We start from the raw sequence: 22033 nt of genomic DNA on the forward strand, positions 1-22033 counted from the left end.
CAATTGGACTGAAATCTTCTTTTATCTTATCTTATCCAGTCTAAATATAAATTGACCAAGTATATGGCTTGGAAGCTTGTGAACTATATGTTCTTTTGTTAATATATATATATATATATATATATATTATGAACTTGTATCTATCTATTTACATGTATGTGGTAGCTCCTGACGTACAGTAAAGGAGCAAACTTCTAGTATTAAACTATGTTTTGGCAAAATTGTACTTTAAAAATTGAGTTTTTCTTCTCTTTTATTTTGCTAGAATTGCATTTTTACTTTGATTTAATAATTTTTATATTTACTAGAATACTTTTATTTACAAAGTCAATAAGTAATATGTTAATAAAAAAAAAAAAAAAGAATTAATAAATTAGCTTGAAAATTTTGTATGTATAAAACAATGAAGTAATAAGATACAAGTATGACTAATGTATACCGCCTGTTCTTTCTTATTTGTCTTGGTTTTGTTTTTCCCCAAAGTAGCAAATGCTGTATATGCATGTATTCAAGCACATGAAATAAGATTGGTCGATGTATTGCTTTATTTTGTAATATTTCCTTGTATGTTGTAAGGTTAATATTTGGTTTCTTTTTCATATTCTTGAAAAGTATTTGACTACATTTTCATTAGTACCTTACTAGGAATCCATTGAGGAGAATGGATTAAAGGGCTTTTTAATATTAGGAGGAGTTGATAAAGTCTCGTCATTCCACATTCTTTCTTCTACCTCTTGCCCAATCTACTAACGCTTGTGATGGTGCCCAATCGAATGAGCAAGTCATGAAGATGGTTAAAGAAATTTGGGCATTGACAAATGAGACTCTATGAATTGCCTAGTAGATGGTCGTTGTTATTTTGGTTTTAATTATATATATATATATATATATATTTCTTCAATGAGCTCAGTCAGTAGCATCAAAAGTCAAAATATCAAATTGATAATTTACTTTCTCATTTAACCCATTAATATCTATTTTACCCATTACATTTATGATAAAAGAATGACTATTCTTTGTTCTTTATAAAATAGTTTTCAAAATGTCAACTCTGTCAAAAAATGCAAAAGATGAAAACTGCCTTAAAAGGTGTAACATCTGGATATATTATAACTTAATAACAAGTTTCAACTGAGCAATTTTTGACATACTACAATTTTATCTGATTAATAATAATAATAATAATAATAATAATAATAATAATAATAAAAAGTTATAATTATAAAAAGTTAAGGAAAATCTTAATTATTTGGTAACATTAATAATAATAATAATAATAACAACATTATTATTATTATTATCATCCTACATCATCTTAGTTCTTATTTTATCTCATTTTTTCTCTTCATTTTCATTTTATTACATTTCTATTTTCATTCTTATGGTGAAGAAAGGAAAAGGAAAGAAAAATTCGGGGAAGGAGAGAACATGAGAAAGGAAAAAATTAGTCCAGCTCTTTTTAATTTTAAAGATCCCAGTTCAATTTAAATTGCGGCCTCAAGAAACCAGCAGAGAAGATCCGAAGAAAACCCAACCCACCACCCTTAAAAGCCCCAAATCGACGCCATTTTAGTTTGGATATTCGGCATAAATGATGCTGTTTTGACTGGTTGAGAACTCAAATTTGAGTAATTTCTCGGCTTCTTCATCTCGCCACTCAAATAAAAGAGAGGTGGCAGCTGAAGAGGAAGGTAGGAAATCAATGGATCTATCGGGATCGTGACTCACTGCAAAAATGGCGCGAACGATGGTAGATTTTGGGGGACAATTTACTATTGCTTCGCCAATAAAAGAAGGGTGGGAGAGAAGAAGCCTATGAAAATTGGTAATTTAATATTCATTGTTTGTAATTTAATGGTTATTGATTGTTGTAGAAAAATGAGTACTGTTTTGGCGGTTTTTTTTAATTGTGATTCGAAATCTGTTCGTTGTTTTTCGTACAACTTTTTGTGGCTGTTTGGCTTCCTGGAAAGGGTAAAGAAAACGGTAGAAACAGAAATGAGAAAGGTTTACGGTCTTGTTAATTTCTCTAATTTAGCTTAGTTAACGAGGTTTCAGTCATTATCCCCATGGTCATAAAGGGAAGCGATTATTGCTTGTGTTCTTTTTTGTAACTTTTCCCTCTGTGTCTGAATATATGCTTAAGAGAGTGAACATGTATTCACCTCTGAACATGAATTTGTTGATTATGTTTATTTGAAATGGTATGGTGTCCTTTTGGTGTACACATCTCTCTGACGCTTTTAGTTTCTTTTATGATTGTTACAGTGAGGAAAGTTAATCTCTTTGCGCGTGTCCCGTTCTCTTCTCCAACTCTCGTCTTAAACTCCCTCTTCCATCTCCTAAGCTTCTGCAGTTCTGCTACTGTAAAGAAATGAAATACACTATTTTAAATTTCCACAGAAGCCTGCGCACCTCAATTCTAAACCTTGATAATCATAGTCTCTGTCACAAGCTCTTCTATCATCAATCACAGCTTGCTGTTCCAGGTAACTCCGCTGCCAAATGGCACCCACCATTACCTGAACGTCCACCTCCCTGCACTTTGCCTCACTTTAGCCCCAACTCAAATTTCTCGCAAAAGGACTTCTTTGCAATCTCTAAACTCCTCATGAACCCTTTCACTTCCTCAGGTGCGGCCCTCGGGTTGGCATTGGACCAGACCGGGATAGAACCGGATCCTGGTTTGCTGCAGGCTATATTCGCTCACTTTGATTCCTCTCCCAATTTGCTATATGCGCTGTTTCTCTGGGCAGAGAGGAAACCCGGGTTTCACTCCACTGCAACTCTATTCAATTCCATTATCAATGTTCTCGCTAAGGCCAGGAAGTTTGAATTTGCATGGTCCCTAATTCTTGATCAGACTGATAAAAAAGAGGAAACAACTTTGGTTTCTGGGGAGACATTTGCCATTTTGATCAGACGATACGCTCGTGCTGGTATGGTACCTTGCTTGTGAGTTTAGTATTTTGTTCTGCTCTAGTGAGTGTAAGTTGAACTTGTTTGATATTTTCTATGCTTCAATCTCGAAGTTACAAGGAACCGATTTACACTTTGTACAGTCTTCTTAAAGTAGAAAGACTTGAATTTGTGACCAATGTGGGTTAAGTCTGTGACTTTCGTTTGGGAATTGACCTTTTGATTTCTGCACACTCTTCTTTCCAAAAGAGTGGGGTCTTCGTGATTTGAGAATTTTTTCATTTTTGTAGGCAAATAAGGATCTTGGATTATGATTTGGTTTGCTACTTCCATTTATAGTTTTTAGTGTTTTCTGGCTTTATGATCGCTAGTCTGTCGTGAGTTCCTGCAGGAATGATCCAACCAGCCATTCGGACATTTGAATTTGCTAGCAGTTTTGACTCAATTGGTAACTCTGATTCAGAAATCTGTTTGTTTGAATTTTTGTTGGATTCCCTTTGTAAAGAAGGACAGATTAAGGTAGCCTCGGAATACTTCAACAGGAAAAAGGAATTGGAGGAATATTGGGTTCCTTCAATTCGGGTTTATAATATTTTACTAAATGGATGGTTTCGGTCAAGGAAACTTAAAAAGGCAGAGAAATTCTGGTTGAAAATGAAAGAGGAGAATGTGAGAGCAACTGTTGTCACTTATGGCACCCTTGTAGAAGGGTACTGTCGGATGTGCCATGTTGAGATGGCAATGGAATTTGTGGATGAAATGAGACGAGGTGGAATTGTGCCAAATGCTATAATTTATAATCCCATTATCGATGCCCTAGGAGAGGCTGGGAGGTTTAAAGAAGCCTTAGGTATGATGGAAGCTTTTTTATTGTGTGAATCTGGCCCAAATGTTTCCACCTACAATTCTCTGGTGAAGGGTTTTTGTAAGGCAGGAGATCTTGTCAGTGCTAGCAAGATCATTAAGGCGATGATTAGCAGGGGATTTGTTCCAACCCCTACTACCTATAATTATTACTTTAGGTTCTTTTCAAAATGTAGGAAAACCGAGGAGGGGATGAACCTATATACAAAGTTGCTTGAAGCTGGGTACAGTCCAGATAGGCTTACTTATCATCTCCTGTTGAAGATGTTGTGCCAAGATGAGAGATTGAACTTGGCTGTGCAAGTTAGCAAGGAAATGAGAGCTAGCGGATGTAATATGGACTTGGCTACTAGCACCATGTTGATCCATTTGCTTTGCAAGATGAATAGATTTGAAGAGGCTTTTGTGGAGTTTAAAGACATGATAAGAAGGGGTATAGTTCCTCAGTATCTTACTTTTCATAGACTGAAAGATGAGTTAAGGAAAAAAGGAATGACTGACATGGCACACGAATTATGCCGTTTGATGTCATCTGTCCCTCATTCGAACAAGTTGCCCAACACATACAGTGAAGACATAGATGTATCACGTGCAAGGAGAAGATCTATATTACGGAAAGCTGAAGCCATTTCTGATATGCTAAAGACTTGTAAAGATCGAAGAGAACTTATTAAGCATAGAACTTCATCTGAAAAAGCTATATGGAGTGCCAACAGGTTAATAGAGTATATCAAGGGAAAAGTTAAGGAGACATAAAATTACTTATAGCCAAAACAAAGTCCATCCTAGCATTCTTGCTCTTGGGAGAGGGGGATGTGGAATAGACAACACTTAGGATGCACTTTTCAGATATCAGGTGATGGACTGCATGGAGAAAAAAGAGTGAGACATGAGTCAGAAGTAGTGGAGGGTTGAGGATTGATATTTAAGAACTTGAGATGGAGATGAAGTTCCTCCACCGGTTATTTTAAGCTGCTTGAACATGGTTTGGCAAACCCAACAGAAGGATGCAGCTTTTATGCAGGTAAATTGTGAATTCTATAGTTCTTAAAAAGAAAAAGAATCTTAACCTTAATGTAAAATGTGTTTATATTTCTTTTCTGAGAAAATAGAAAATAAAATGTGTTTATATTTTATTTAGTAATATTCATTAGCGTTAGTATTAGCATTAGCATTAATCATTATCTTTATCTCTTTAAAATTCTGAAGTTATAATCAAAATGATAGGTAGAGCTTTAGGGTTGTTATGTACTACATTAAATGAGAAATAAAGTTAATTTAGGAAGGCTAGTTAAAATATTTCATAGAATATTACTATATTCTGTTAGAACATGGACCTTTTTGACTTTCTATAATAAAGAAGATTAAATTGTTATTTTCAATAAGTTTAGATGAACTAAATCTTGGTGCAGACTGGAAAGGCAGAAGATGAGAGAAAGAATGCAAGAAAGAGATTGGAGAGGCAAAGAGAGAGGGAAAGAAAAAGAAAAAGGAATTCTCTTCTGGTGGTTGACTGAGGTCAGTTCCTACATTTTCTGGTTAATTAAGTTATGCTTATTGAAGCAATGTTTGCAGAGTTCTGAGTTTTCGAAGGGTTGTATGAAGTACTTTTGTTTGCAGTTCTTTCCTGCACTGATGCTCGAAACCCATTTATGACTGATATCAGGAATAAGTGTAATTTTTCTAGTGTAGTGGTATTTTCTAGGGCAATTTTCTTCGTATTGGTTCAAGGAATAAGTTTCTAAATGAAAGTTGATGTTGTTATTGTAGTTCTTTATTACTGCAAAATTTTTCCAGATTTTGTCGGGTTTTCTCTTTCGAGGATTGTTAAGCTATTTGATTGAGCTTGTTTAGATGGCTGGGAAGTATTTCAATTGTGATTTATGCTTTTATCTGAAGATGAACAAATATCATATTGGAATTATTTATAAGGAAAAAAAAATATTAGGTAGTATAACTTCTACTGAATCTCACCCCAATCAATCCCACATGGGATGGGATGCAATAATTCTAATGTATTTTTACTTTTTATTTCTAATTTCTCTATGATAGAATTGAATTGTGGGATTAAACTAATCAATATTTTGATTCTCTTATACATTAATGTAGCATGTTGAGAGATCCTGCAATTCAACTAAATTAGTATTTTAATTTCATTATGGTATTAGGTTGAAATGGTGAAATAATCTTTGAAAGGGCTTTGTGTGATTAATGAAAGATCTTGTAGTGATTTTTGGCAACAGAATAGATTTTACTAAATCTGAATCCAACTAGTTCCTATGACGAATAAATCTGAATTCACCTCAAATTTTGTGGGTTTTTTTTTATTTTTTTATTTTTTGTGTCAAATAAATCTGAATCCACCTCAATCTGAATCCGGACCTTTATTCTTTACTTCACGTGAGGTGCTTGCTTGCTTGCTTGCTTCCAAATGGTGTCGGGTTTTAGAATTAATTTGAGCAAAACGGAAATGCTTAGAATTGGTGATCGGAGGGATGAAAGAGAATTGATTAGTGTGTTGGGTTGTAAGATTACCAAGCAGCCCATTAAAGATCTTGGTACCAAACTTGAAAGGATACAATGCAGATTTCTTTGGGGAGATGAGGAGGGGCATAGGAAATTTCACTTAGTTAAATGAGAGGAGGTGAAGAAACCGGCCAATAAAGGTAGTTTGGGGTTGAGATCAATTTCGAAATTAACTTCTGCTTTACATGATAAGTGGCTTTGGAGATTTGTAAAATGAGAAGGGGAAATTGTGGAGGAGGGTGGTGGAGACAAGATGGGGTGATTGGGAGAGGGATGGGGGGGTAGAAGAGGGAAACATAAATGCCATGGGTCTAGTTTGTAGAAGAAATCAGCACCAACAGCAAGAATTTTTATGACTTTTTACGCTGACAGCTTGGTAATGAGGCTGAAATAAAATTCTGGAAGGAAATTGAAAGATAAATTCCCAAGGATTTTTGAGATGGCTAGTGAGAGGGATATTCTTGCGGAGAAGGCGTTCGAGATGGGAGAGGGGGTGGGTGGGTGGTGTATTCAGATTAGAAGAAATTTAAAGGAGGATGAAGAGGCAGAATTTTGTAATCTGCTTTGGTGGCTTTCTGTTTTGAATGTGGGTAATGAGAATGACAAAAGAATCTGAAAACTGGACAAGAAAAAAGGCTTTTCGGTGAAGTCCTACTATAATCTTATTGCCAAAAATGGTGAGGAGAATGCCAAAGCAACACCGTTTAAGCAAATTTGGAGATCTAAAGTTCCGTGCCGAATGACTTTTTTCAATTAGGAAGCTGTCAAAAAAAAAAAAAATCTTAACCATTGATAAGTTGAGAAAGAGGGGAATGATAGTAACCAATAGGTGTTGCATGTGCAAGGCTAAAGAAGAATCATGCAATCACTTGTTACTTCATTGTCCTATGGTCTACAGAATTTGGGAGTACGTGTATGGGATTATGGGATTGATGAGGCTATGGCGGGTAGTGTTAGTAACGAGTTGTGGGTGTGAGCTGGTTTATGTAATAAGAAAAAAGTTTATTCCTTATCCCATTTTCTATTATGTGGGTGGTTTGGAGGAAGAAGAATGTTAGGGCTTTTGAGGGTATTGAAACATATATTATAAATATTATGGATAAATGATTTTATATTTTTAGTTTTATTTTGATTGGTCATGACATAGTTGATTGAAAAGATTTTGAGATTGTCATGTACCACCTGATCGACTTGTAATTTTGTATGTTCGGGTGGTACTTCTTTAGTATTTTTGTGCATAATAATATTATTATTTTTTTATTTAAAAAAAATTGAATGAGTTATTTTATTATGTTTGTATTAATATAATTATATTTATATTAATAAAAAATAAAAAATAAAAAATATATTTATTGATATATATAATAATTATAATTATCAATATAAACATAGATATATTAATTAATATACTATACTTTTATCTATTTATATGCACATGTATACATAGCATATCAAGTTTCTAACTCAGACCCATATTTTAACAAAAAAAGATAGTATCTAATCGAATATTTGCGGATCGGTGAAGCAAGCTCGGGTGTAAAATATCATCCCTACAGCAACATAACTACAGATATAAATTTAATAACATGAAGTCATAACATTTATTTACAATTATATGGTTATAGTTGCCAAAGATATTTGGTAATTTATTTCCCCAAATACATATTAAGGTCTATTGTGAGGGTTTCATTGGTTCCACAATAATATTATGTATACGAAAAGATCAGTGGATAATGTCACATGATCTAATGATCTTTCTGTTTGTAGCTTGACACATGACTTGAAAATGGACACGACAATAAATGCGGTATGGAGATTTACTGCATGAAAAGATTGAAATATAGAGTGAGAGAATTTAAATAAAATAAAATTAGCATTATTATCAAATCCCTAAAAACTAACAGAGTTATTTGTAAAAAGAAGAAAAATATGATTTTTTTTTAATCTTAAAAGAAATTAATTAAATGAATAGATCAATGCAATATGAAAGTCTACTGTATGATAAGATTTAAAGATAGGGTAAGAGAATCTAAATAAAATAAAATTATCATTATATTAAATCTTTCATAAATCAATAAGAACTATTTACTTTAAAAAAAGAATACAATTATTTTAATCTTAAAAAAATATTTTAAATCAATAGATCAATGCAGTAAGTAGGTCTACTGCATGATAAGATTCAAAAGTTGAGTCAGAGAATCTAAATAAAATGAAATTATCATTATATCAAATTTTCTAAAAGCCAACAAAAATTATTTGAACTAAGAACGAAGATATAATTTTTTTGATCTTACATAAATAAATTATATGAATGAATCAATATGTTATGAAAGTCTATTGTATGATAAGATTGAAAGATGAGGTCAGAGAATTTAAATAAAATAAAATTATCATTATATCAAATTCTCTATAAACCAACAAGAGCTATTTGTATTAAGAAGGAATATACTATTTTTTAATATTAAAAAACTCAATTAAATAAATAAATCAATGCAGTATGGAGGTCTAATGCATGATAAGATTAAAAGATGGGGTCAGAGTTATTTGTACCAAGAAGGAAAATACAATTTTTTTGTTTAAACTTAATGAAATCAAATAAATGAATGGATCAATGCGAAGGTTTACTACATGATATGATTAAAAGATAGAGTCAGGAAATTCAAATAAAATAAAATTATCATTACCTCAAATACCCTAGAAACCAACAAGAACTATTTGTACCAAAAAGGAACATATGATTTTTTTAAAGTTAAAGAAATCAATTAAATGAATGGATCAATGCAATATGAAGGTCTATTGCATGATAAGATTGAAAGATGAGATAAAATGTAGCCACCGGTTTGTACAAATGCAAATGTCATTAATAAAAGATATAGTTCAGAAATTTGAATTTTATGCCCTATTATTTTATTTTAAATTATTATTGTAAATAAAGAAATTGCATGTTTAAAAAAAATGAAATGAATTAATTTTTCAGAAGTGTTGGAATGCATCCCGCGGAAGTGGGAAAAGTTTCTCCAACCCGCGAGATTGGAAACTCGCAGGTAGTGACCTTGTTTGCCAAGCTCGCGTGCATGGCAGCCATATAACACATTATATGTGTGTGGTTCTAGGTGGAAATCAACTGGACACCACTACCATCTAAATTATGGTGGTGTTCTGACCACTTGGCAGGGGAGATGGATCACCTAGCTAGCTGGCCAGGACAGTTCCTTCTCCTTGGCATGCTGCCCGCCACTCCTTAACGTCAACTATAGGGCTGCTTGTATGGAAATGAAAGGATGAGATTTGCTGGAAATTCACATAAAACCTTCCTCTAATTCGACCTCTTCTCTCTTCGTTCTACCAGAAAATTAAAGAGAGGAAATCAGTGAGCCTTAAGAAGCTTTTAAGATTGTAGTTAGGTGAAGAGGGAGTGCAGTGTAGAATTTGGAAGCGTGAGGGAGTTTGGTGTATGTTGAGTGCAAGAATTCGACTCTTCATTTGAAGTAAGCTTATTCTCTTCTTAACTCACATTCTTTCACACATTCCTTGCATCTAATCACAGTTCTTAATGACTTTAGGATCCAGGATTTGCACAGAAGGCTTCAAATCGAAGCCAAATCTCTATAAATTTCCAGAAGCTACTGATTGTCAGGTACTCTGCTGTTTCTCTTCTATTCTCTCATATGTTTTGATTACTTCCCTAAGATTATTGTAAGTAAATGATAGGATAAGGTCTTGGAACCTTAACAGAACCTAGCTAATTAAAATAACTCATTGGAAATCAGAAATTAATTCAAACGTATCCACTCTATTTCTGTGACTGCACCCAGACGTTGCAGAACACTTTGCCAACTATAAACATGACATTCTTCCGTGCGTTTAGGTTCAAATTGTATCCTTACTGAGGTAAGATAAATGGTAAGCTAGTTTATGCAAGTAGGGTTTTTTTATACATGCATTTTAGAGGTAATTCTTCCTTGAAAGTCAAGGATGTGTGATCTTTTAAATTATCTTACAGCGTGCATGTCATTATGTTTTTTTTTTAAGTTTAAATATTTTGATTTCTTGAATGTTTTAAAGAATATTGATGTTTTTTTAATTAGGAAAAAATTAACAGAAGGAAAACAAATCAATTTAAAATGGAAATCCTACGGGAACCATCAACAGAGGCCAAAATTGCCGCTGCTGGCTGTGTTAGGCACCAAAGTGCCGAGACTGGTGACACATGCGGCCCTACTGCACAGGTACACGCAAGGGGTCTCTTTTTGGCAGCCGAAACTGCCAAAAAATATCCCTGGCATGTTGCACACGCGTAGTATGCTACGTAAAGGGGCGTGTGACTCGGTTAGGCTTATGCAGATGTCGAGCAGGGTTGTGTGGGCGCGAACATGGCTTACCATGCATGTTGTGTGCATATGTGCCCTGGGCTGTGCGCGGGTGTGTCATTGCACTCAAGCACATGCCCACAGGCTAACTTCTCAGTGTAGCAAAGCCAAGTGAGTTATGCTGGCCTGCCAGGCATGACACCCCGAGAGGCCTTCACGGATTGCCACCAAGCCTCTAACAAGGTTCAGGGAGAAATTCCCTTGGGCAGGAAATGCAGGGGTAAAATTTGTAGATTCAAAAAGGTAAAATTAAATTAAAATAAGAAATTAAGGGTTAAAATAGGAGTAACATGAATTATAGATGAAAAAGGAATAAAATAAGAAATGGAAGAATGACAAGGAAAAAAGGGTTGAGTAAAACTAAAAACTAGAATTTAAAAAGTAAAAAAAAAAAAGAAAAAAAAAACCTAAAAGTACAAATAATAATTAAATCTAAAATGTGTATCTTAAATCAATAAATAAAATTTAAACGATTAACATTTAGACTTAATAGGTTAGAAAAGTTTTACTAAAAATTTTAAAGATAATTAAAAATAATTAAGATAAAAAGAGTAAAAAACTTAATTAACATAGTGTCTAATTAAATTCGGTGCATTGTATTTTCTTAGAGGGATACATGGTTTGTGTTATGAACCACTAGGCTATGGGTGTAACTGTGGGTTTCAAGTTGAAATCACGGTTCAGTTATCCTTGGGACTCTGAACGCATGTTGTTTATGCTTTGATGAGAGATGAACTAGGCGACCTGAGTGAAATTGTGGGTAGGTGCCCTAAGAGAACTAAGAGATTTTATATATATTATTTACGTCATGATGTATGTATCTGATTGCGCACATGTAACATCCCGCTCATCACTGTATTAAAATGATTTGGAAACTTTATTTATTTGGGCTATTAGCCGGTTTAAACTTAATTAATTTATGCTGTTTAACATTTCTCATGATTTGTGATTTTAATTTATCTTTATTTTTATTAATTTTTTATTTTATTTATTTTAATTTATTTTACGTATTTTAAATTATTTTATTTTATTTTTAAATTAAAAGAAAAATTTAGAAAAAATCGAAAAACGACAAAACGAAAAAAAAACTGCTCGCAGGAAAAATCCCGTGAGAGGACAGTTTGCCTGTGCAGGTGCTGGGAACTGTACGTGTGCACATGCGTGCATAGTGGCCGGGAGGCATGCACACAGTGCGCACATTCCATTCACACGCTAGCACGCACGGGACATGCGCACAATGCGCATGGCGCATGGTCAGCACCAGCGCATGCGTCTTGTCGCGCGTAGATGGGCCATCCGTGCGTCACCTCGCGCATGGACTAGCATCGCACATTGTGTGCGCGCCGTTCTCACAGTAGGCCTGCATGAATAGGCCCTGTGCGCCAGGGGCTTGCGCGCAGTAAGCATGCGCGTGCGCATGCTAGCCCTTGCACGCGCGACAGTAGGCCTGTGTGCCTGCAGCGCACCGGTCGGAGCACTACCACCTCGGGCAGTGCACTACCGTTGCCTTAGGCGGTGCGTCGCGACCGCCGATGGAGGAAGCCCTCCTCCCTCATTTTTCGTGTCAAGAATCTTTTTTTCCCTCTTTTCACCGAATTTTTTCACTTGGTGCGAATCCAACGGTTCTGAAATTTTATAAATTGCCATTTCTCTTCCCTTCCTCTCCATACTTCTATTTTTTTAAAGGTTTGGAGAGAGAGAGATAGTAAATTTGTGAGAGAAGAAGAGAAAGAGAGGAAAACGGTTAAGAAAAAAACATCAAAGTTTCAATAAAGAATTTAGTATTACTTTCGATATCTTAAAGAGTATTTTTAGATAAACAAATTTAATGTGATTGTTATTTTGCCTATTTTTCATGCCTCTGTATTAAAATGAGTCGAATTATTATGATTTTCAAACATGTTATGTGGATTACAGACACTTGATGAATTTACATATAATAAATATAATTTATAATCGGTAAAAGTAAAAAGCATAAAAAAATAGAAAAAAAAAAGTATAGTGAAGCCTGTATGGTCTAAAATGTATATGTATTGACATGTATATTACATCAAGTGTCTCGTTAGGTTTTTTTATCTCTGAGGGATATCTGTTCCCCTTGTCCTTTGGGATATCTATTTTTCTCTCCCCTATCTAGTTCAGAAATATGTAAGAGAATTGCTCCCAGTAGATGACGGTGTGCCCTCTAGCGAGAGTGGTCTCGCACTATCTATAGGGGTCACTTGTGGCTAAGTAATGTCGTGACTATAAATATCTGTTAGGGCCACTATAGTTGGCACGGTCGTAGTCATAGATCGTAACCTAGTTTGGCCAGCCAGAAGTGGGCCTAAGCAAATTATCATATCTGTATATGATCTAATCATTTCACTTGGGTAGTTAGAAATTTATATCTGTCATTAGAGATAGAAGTTTGTAACGACTTTGCTAAATATGACACAAAAAATCTGTGCATATCATGATTTATTTGATTTTCTCTATTATTTGGTATGATGTATATTTGATTTTCTGTGCTAACGTACCATTTTTATATTCAAATAAATAGTTTTCATAATAGTGAGTTAGTTAAATAAGGAAGCTAAACGGTAAGATAAAATAATAAACTTTTGAAATCTTATGATGTTAATTTAATACTGTTTTTCTTACTGAGCATATGGAACTCACTCTTTTCATGCTCTCCACCAAGATGAGGAAGAAAATAAGGAACCGCAGGCAGACCTACCCTTGAAAGTGTATGAGGATTCCGTAGATCCACAAGTCTAAGGACATGACTGTTCTCGCACTTTGATGAATCTAGTAGCATAGTGAAAGAAGCGGCCCTTATTTTTGAATTTTGTAGCCACTTTTGGGCTCAATTTATGTATGTATTTAGAATATTATATGTATTTGTAAGAGATTTGTTATGATTTGATTCCGCTACATAAATTTTATCATGCAGTCGTTATTATTAATCTGTATCTGACACCTATTTGCCTTAATTAGCACTTGGGATATCACAGACGCACACATTCATAACTTGTCGGTGTCTTATTGTCTTCCTGGAAATCAATGTAGACAGGTGCGCGTGTAGGATTGTAGCAAGTGAAACCTAACTTAAGATAATAAACTTATATTAAAACTATATCAGAGGAAGAGTTAGAATCTTGTCCTCTATGTGTGAGTTATGCAAACGCATTGAATACGGTATTGAAAACATATGATGATATGAGATGGTTATGATATGTATGCATGTAAGATATGAAGTTTAAAGAGAATAGTAAGGGTTTTTTTTTTTGAAATGTCATTATATTCTTTAAACTTTGCATCAATTAAGTAACACTTTGAAATATATTTGTATGACTCTATTGCTATTTATTTTACTGAGTATCTTTGAACTCACCCTAATCTAACGCCCCTTGGATGCAGAATTGGAGGATCTCCCTGAAGAACCTTGTCTAGACTCTTTCCAGGAGGAGTAGGTGTAGAGAGCAAACTTTATTTATTCTTTTGTAAACCTTTAGAGGCTAGTATTTTGATAAGTACTTTTGATGTAATTAATTATTTTGATAACTTGAATAGGCTCATAATACTATATATGTATGTATGTATGAGATATATATTTTTGCTATGTTATTCTTCCATCAGTTATGTATGCTATAAGGGATGTTAGTGCCCAGTTGGCATCAGGACGTCACAGGTGGTATCAGAATGGATTTCTAGGAATATCCTAAATAAGTGAGGTTAAGGTTGAAATAGAATAAATTCAATCACTACTTTTAATTAAGTTAGAAACCCTAACTACCTTAAGATATATTTATTATTTTCTAAGTAGTTATTTTCCTTGTGTAGGCAATATGCCACGTGGAATACCACCTATAGAGCACCCTGATGATGCCCCTACTCGGGCAGAGTTTATAGAGATATTGAGGGTTATTCGATGTTTGACTCATATTGTGGGTCAACAGGTGCACCTTCAACAGAACATATGTCATCAGCGCCCAGTTGATGATCAGACTATACATAATAGGACTATTGCCAATAATATATCAAAGTTTCATAAGCTAAATCCATTGAAATTTGATGGTAAACTTGACCCTATAATGGTTAAATAGTGGATTATGCAAATAGAAAAGATTTTTTTTTATTCTAGACATGACTAAAGAGTAAAAGGTTCCTCTTACTTCTTTTTTTCTTGTTGGTGAGACAGAACATCGGTGACACTTGAAGAAAGATACCTTGTCTACTCCTATCACTTAGGACAAGCTCTTAGATGTTTTTTTATCAAAACTTCTTTCTAATATGGGTCCATTAGAAGAAAGAAGATGAGTTACAGGAACTCCAATAGGGCAGTATGTTAGTCAGTGTTTATGCTACCAAGTTTGTTTAGCTCTCTAGATTTGCATCAGAGTTAGTCTCCACTAAGGTTAAGAGGGCTAAACGTTTTCTGAAAGGTTTGAGGCTTGATATATGTGATCATGTGGCCATGTTTAGGCTAAGTACATATGCAAAGGTCCTTGATAATACCCAACTCGTAAAAGAGTTACTTGTAGCTTGTTTTAAGCAAACTACCAGTTCCCAGTTCCTTGAGCACTTTAAGAGGAAACAGGCAATTTAGGGCCCAATTGACAGGCGGCTCAGGATTACCCCTACTACTACTGTTCCACCATTAGCAGTTACTATTACTTCTCCTAATCCTGTATGCAATCAATGTGGGAATAGACATGGTGGTCATCCCTATCTTAAGTCGTATAATGCTTGTTATAATTGTGGGAAGATCGGGCACTTTGTTAAAGATTGTCCTCAGATAGTTTGTAAACCAGTTTCCAGGGGACGCGCATATCAGTTAGCAGAGCTAGATATAGAGGCTACACTAGCAGTCATTGATGGTACAATTTCTTTCTCTGACTCTTATGTGCATGCTCCTATTGATTCTGGTCCTACACACTCCTTTATATTTGTTAATTTTGCTAAATGTTTAAATATTAAGCCTGTACCATTAGATAAATTATAGTAATAAAAACACCATATAGGGATGTGCTTGTATCTAGTTTGGTGTATTAGTGTTGTAGGGTCAAGATTGCAAATAGAGAACTAGCTGTAGATCTATTGCTCATGGATTTTCAAGGTTTTGATGTAATCTTGGGTATGGATTGGCTAGCTACTTACCATGCTACCCTTGATTGTTTCAATAAAACTATGATATTCCACCCCCTCAGTAGTGAACCTTATTATATAAATGTAAAAGATAATAATTAATAAAATAACTATGCTTTAAATTTATGTTTTGTAATGATGTTTAAGCTTTAATAAAGACTTTAAGTCTTACAAAACAATGTAAATTTCCTTTCCTAACTTAGATTTTCTTTAAAGTTAGGAAAAATGAATTCTGATCCTGACATTCACAAGATCCTTGTTGTAGGAGACTTTCTAGAAATTTTTCTTGATGAGTTACTAGACACGCCTTTGGAAAGAAAACTAGAATTCTCCATCAACTTATTGCTAGGTACACTCCCTATCTCTAAAACTTCATACCGGATGGGTTGAGCTGAGTTACAAGTATTGGATAATCAATTACAAGGACTCTAGTCTAAGGGATTTATCTGACCAAGTACTTCACCTTGGGGTGCTTCGGTTCTCTTTGTAAAGAAGAAAGATGGCTCGATATGTATGTGTATTGACTACCATTATAATATCCCAAAATCCTTTATGTTTAACATATGTCAAACTCTATTTAAAATTGGGTTGCATGGCCATTTAAATTGTATTAGTATTTAAAATTACCAATATTTTTTGCTTTATATTAATTTAAATAGTTTTTGTTCATTTTTAATGTTTTCCAAAATTATTTTCGCATTCATTATATTTTAAAGAAAAACAGTAAGAATCAGTGAAATCGGCGAAGCAGAAAAACAAAAAAATCCCAACAGACTACGGCCCGATATACGATTAGCCTGTGTAGGCAAACCCCTATGCGCGTATTGTGCATGCACTGCACGCGATTATGTGCGCAGTTTGTGTGCACAGTGCGCAACTGCATGCTGTCAACTAACCATCAATGGGACAACTGACTGCCTTATCCCGTCAGCCATGTTTGGCCATGCCAAGCGAGTCCTGCTTCCCACCCACCTCTCCACTTGTCTTCACTGTTTTTTGCCATTTGGCACATATCTAAAGCCCCTCTTTTTCCCATTTAAAGGTCCCATTCCCACTTTCTTTTACACTCCCTCCTCTCTCCCATTTTTCACTTCTCTTGGCACTTCATTTCTTCTTCCATTTTCAATTTCTAAAGAGATATTTTAGAGTAAAAAAGAGGAAATTTTAGAAGAAGGAAAAACCAAGAAGAAGAGAAAGGTAGGAGTTTTGCAAGCTTGTTTAAGGAATTTCTAGAAGCTATTTCCTTCACTTCCAAAAGACTAAGTCGACTCAGTTTCGGTAAGGATTTTTTTAGTATTTTTATCTACATTTCTAAGTGCTCTTTTTAGTTAAATAATTTGGTAAAATTGAAAAATTCTTGAAATGAATTATATGCTTACTTTGGTGATTTATTGTTGATATATGAAGATTCATCTTTGATAAATGTGTCAGAATGATGATTTGGGATACATGTTGTTCTAAAGAGCTCTAACTTTAAAGAATATTTTGAATAGTCAAATCCGAGTATATAGGGTCTTTGGCTAAATAGGTCAATGAGCCCCACTAAGTTCTGGAAGTGAAACACAGAATATTGATGATTATGTAAAGTATAATATATGATAGTCGTACCATATATCTACGATGCATGAATTCCTACTAGGATTGTTGTTTGTTACTATACGGTATTGTTGAACATGATGATTGATACATAAGCCTCTTCAGTGTTTGATCACTATTTAAATCATGACATATTGTGCATGATGCATAAAACGTGATTATTAGAAATTGCATACAGGTTTGGCCCTTCGTTTTACCTTGGTAATAGCGAATAGGGTTATTCTAGTGAGTCCTGAGCTCAAGAGGATGACCCGAATGTCAAATTTGGGTAAATGGGCCTTTGGGTTAGATTCGTGAAATGGGTCTCCAAACTGGATATGTGAAAAGGGGCCTTCGGGTCGAATATGTTATGGATCCCTATTGGATTCAGAAATGTTTATATTGAACATGTAACATGCATATGAAAAGAATATGAAATTTATTGTGAACATGAAATAAATATGTGAAAAAAATGAAAAATCCGTCTAACTGTTGTCTTTGAGGGATTTCTGTTTCTCCTTCATTTGAAAAAGTTTTGGTGAATTGCTCCCTGTGATGATCGGTTGTCCCTCTGACAAGTGTGGATACGCGTTAGGTACTTGTAGGGCCACAGTGACAAAGTATGACCATGGTCATAATTTAAATGGGAAAATTAGAATGGCCCGGGAATGGGCCAGTGATTTATAGCGGTAGCTGGGGATCTCTTCTGCCTTCAGTGGATATATGTTGTAACGATTTCACATAGAGGTCGATAAAAGACTCAATAAAACTTAGATACGATTAAAAAGACTAATAATAATTTGTGTGATGGTTCTTCTGTTTACTAAGTACGCTGGTTGTATTAATGGTACCTTTATAATGATTTATATGATTGGTTCTTCTGTTTACCGAGTATGCCATTTGTTTGATTGTATGTTTGATACGTTCGGGTGTGCTAACGTAACGTAACATGCTTGCTTAAATATTGAGTAATGGTGTTCTTAGCTTGGTTATATAATTATTTCACCGAATTTCTTAATAAAGACAATGGGTTTTCTGAATGATTAAATGACTTCATCTCACAACGGTTCTCCAAGGTAAAAGGTATATAAAGTATTGTTCAAGTTATTTACTTTTTAAACATTAGCCGTATAGTTTTAAATACTACTTCCCTTATTGAATTTACATGGAACTCACCCCTAATCCATGTCCCAAAATATTGAGAGTTGAGGATCTACTCCTTGAGTTATCCATTGGAGTTTGACTAGACCCATTCACGGATTCTTGAAATTTCTCTAGGACATAATTTGAGTGTAATAATTATTACGCATTTTGATGTAAAATTCTGGACGATCTCTCATTATTTCCACACCAAGGACAAACCTGGCTTCACCTATGTCCTTCATTTCAAAAATAAAGGATAACCACTGCTTAGTGACTTTGATCATCTCCATGTTGTTTCTAACTAATAGTATGTCATCAACATATAAGGAGAGAAATATAATCCCTTTCATTGTTTTCTTGACATACACATAATGGTCTTCATCTATCATGGACAAGCCAAATGAAGTAATGGCTTCATGGAATTTGAAATACCATTGTCTAAAAGATTGTTTGAGACCATATATGGATCTTTTAAGACGACAAACTTTATTTTCTTGACCTTTTGAGACAAACCCAATAGCCAACATCCATATATATTTCTTCCTCAAATGTACCATTGATGAAAGCATTTTTAACATCCATTTGAAATAACTCCAAGTCCAAATGGACAACTAGGGCTAGAAGGAGGCGAATAGAGACAAATCTCATCACATGAGAAAAAGTCTCTTCATAGTTTATACCCTCAATTCGAGTAAAACCTTTTGCCACTAGTCAGGCCTTAAACTTTTTAATTAATCCATCCACTCTACATTTTATCTTGAAAACTCACTTGTTTTCAATTGACTTAAGTCGAGGTGAGAGATCAACTAGTTCTCAAACCTTATTTCTCGTCATTAAGTCCATATCATCCCTCATGACATGAATTCACTCTTTACTGATTGGTGAATTCATAGCCTCCTTAAAGGAGGTAGGTTCCTCAATTTCTAAAGGAGTGCATAAGAAAATTTCTCATTCAATTTGAAAATATTGTCAGAGAATTTTTTTCATATTCACTCTTTCGAATTCTAGGACTAGGACCTTCATCACCAATCTGACAAGATGATAAATCTCTCTCACTGTCCCTTGGCATGGGATTTGGAACTTGAAAACTAAGCTCATGTTCAAAGCTCGGATCTTGAGGACTAACCCCACATTTTTGGTGGATTATCATTTGTAGGCAAGTTTTCACCATTTAAAATAGTAGGATCACTCCTAGTATCTCTTTTATTTGGTGGAATAGCACTATCTTTAGTGACTTGGTAAGTTCTCAATACCTCCCTTTCACCAATAGATAGTTACATGTCCTCCTGTAACTCATATAATTCATAATTCTCTTTTATTTCACAAATACTTAGGAATTCATCCTCAAGGAAATCAATACTGCGAGATTTTATTTCACTCATGCTACCATTCGGCTGTTCTCCAAATATTACATATCTTTTTTAATATTCAAGATATATGATTAACACCATCTTAGTTGTTCTTGGACCTAGTTTTTCGGGCTTGTGGGTTGGGTTATGCACATAGCTTGCTGACCCCCAAGGATGTAAATGATCCAAAATAAGTTTCTTACCATTTCATAACTCATATGGAGTGACAGGTACATTTTACTTGGTACACAGTTAAGGATGTAGGTTGCTGTAAGCAACACATCTCCCTAAAAATTATTAGAGAGGTTGGCATGTGTCATCATCGATCTAGCCATGTCTAGTAATGTACGATTCATTCGCTTTGTAACATCATTTTGTTGTGAAGTATAGAGAATTGTAAGCTACCTACGTATACCCTTTTTCTTATAATGTTCTTTGAATATGTCAGAAAGGTATTCACGACCACGATCGGTTCAAAGAATCTTTACTCTTTGATCTATTTGATTTTCTACTTTCACTATAAAATGTTTGAACATATCTAACGCTTCACAGCGATGAAAAATTAGATACACATATCTATATCGTGAATAGTCATCTATAAAAGTGAGAAAATATATAGCATTATGACATGCTTTGATATTTAAAGGCCAGCAAATATCAGAATGGATTAATTCTAAGAGACTTGACGCACTTTAAGACCAAAAGGCTCATTACTCGTTTTACTGGCTAAGCATGACTCATATTTAAGTAACTTAATCTTAGTAAGCCGGTTTAAAAGACCTTCTTTAATCAGTCTACTCATTCGGTATTGGCCAATATGGCTAAGTCTAGCATGCCACTTAACAGATTCAGAATCACAATTAAAGTGAGAAACATAAGCAAATATAGAATTATTATATATATTTTCTTCCAAGTCAAGAACAAAGAAATTATTTCTTAAAGACCCATGACCAAATAAATCGTCAACCAGTTTTAAAGTTAAAAGAGAAACTCAATCTTAATAAGGAAACAATTGAAAGTAAACAACATTGCACCCTAAGTGTGTAGAGAGTATCATGAATGAGTAAAATATATCATAATTTGTCAATCCAACTTCTCGTTGGTGGATAAATAAGTAATTATATTCTTGATTATCATTTCTATAAGTATATAATAAAAATAGACATTAGACACGATTTTTTATAATTAAATTATCAAAATTTTATTATTTATATTACATATTTAAAAACTTTGCTAAGTTAATATCATCACATATGATACAAATTAGAAATATTATAATTTAATTATCGTAATAAAAAAATTAAATAAAACATATCTATATAACCCTTTAATTTTATTAAATTAATTAATATAAAAAAATATCACATAAATATATATAGTCATCTTAATTTAAAAAAAAAATACTAATATATATAAACTAATTAATATACATTAATAAAAATAATGATTAAAATAATATTACAAAATAGGAAGATGCCGTATAAATAAATAAAATAAATTAAATACACAGAATATTATTAAAATATTCGTACTGCCAACCAAGAAATATATTCAAAAATACAATCATGCATTAAGAGTTTGGTTGGAGAGGTTAATGGTTTAATTTCTATTTTTAATATCTAATTTTTTTAAGTAAAAAACAAAATAGATGACATCATCATACATGATGAGAAAGAAAAGAAGAAAGAAAAAATAATAAAATAAAGGGGTTCTCTTCTTTTGCAAGAATCGGCAATGTACATATATATATATATATACATATAATATATCTATATATCTATATAATGCATAAATCTATATATGTATATATATATATCTCTCAGCTTCTTCTCTCTTCCCTTTTTTCTTCTTCTTTCACGCGCGCACACAATGCATTTTCTTTTTCACGCATCATAGTGCATCATCTCTTCCTTTGCTTTTTTTTCAAGCACACACAGTGCAACGCGTCTCTCTGATTTTTTTTCTTTATATATATATATATATGAATACATATATATCTTCAGCATTTTTCTCTCTCCCAGCTTTTTTTTTATTTCATGCATACACTGCACGCAGACACCACTTTTTTTATTCTTTGACCGAGGGTGAAACAAAGTATTTTGGATTTTCTAGTTTCATTAATTACATTAATTTAGTGTTCCATACAGAAAAAATGAG

At 33.8% G+C, this 22033-nt stretch overlaps 1 protein-coding gene and 1 long non-coding RNA gene across 5 annotated transcripts; both read left to right on the forward strand.

Annotated features, from left to right (window-relative positions):
- The first annotated feature begins 1351 nt into the window (after positions 1-1351).
- Positions 1352-5636, forward strand: LOC110818656 (Pentatricopeptide repeat (PPR) superfamily protein). Of its 2 annotated transcripts, XM_022047598.2 has the most exons (4): positions 1353-1825; positions 2269-2939; positions 3311-4807; positions 5196-5636. In XM_022047598.2, exons 2-3 carry the CDS (start codon positions 2375-2377, stop codon positions 4537-4539), a joined length of 1794 nt encoding a protein of 597 aa, XP_021903290.1. In that variant the 5' UTR covers positions 1353-1825; positions 2269-2374; the 3' UTR covers positions 4540-4807; positions 5196-5636. The 2 variants fall into 2 exon arrangements, with proteins under 2 accessions (XP_088075561.1, XP_021903290.1); XM_088219435.1 differs by lacking the exon at positions 2269-2939 and having other exon boundaries at positions 1352-1825.
- Positions 5637-9279: 3643 nt separating this feature from the next.
- LOC148255905 (uncharacterized) lies at positions 9280-14314 on the forward strand. 3 transcript variants are annotated; one of them, XR_015819316.1, is made up of 4 exons: positions 9280-9797; positions 9873-9946; positions 10080-10200; positions 13363-14314. It is a non-coding gene; the product is annotated as an uncharacterized LOC148255905 (long non-coding RNA). The 3 variants fall into 3 exon arrangements; XR_015819314.1 differs by having other exon boundaries at positions 10125-10200; XR_015819315.1 differs by having other exon boundaries at positions 10080-14314.
- The last annotated feature ends 7719 nt before the right edge of the window (positions 14315-22033 follow it).

Source organism: Carica papaya, chromosome 5, assembly GCF_054855325.1.
Source record: "Carica papaya isolate Zhongbai chromosome 5, ASM5485532v1, whole genome shotgun sequence".
Classification (NCBI taxonomy): Eukaryota; Viridiplantae; Streptophyta; class Magnoliopsida; order Brassicales; family Caricaceae; genus Carica; species Carica papaya.

Bases quoted from the DNA above. Each gene is read 5' to 3' on its own strand.
- LOC110818656 (XM_022047598.2), top strand. From the start codon at position 2,375: ATGAAATACACTATTTTAAATTTCCACAGAAGCCTGCGCACCTCAATT. The intron at 2,940-3,310 runs GTATGGTACCTT...GAGTTCCTGCAG, and splicing joins CAGACGATACGCTCGTGCTG to GAATGATCCAACCAGCCATT.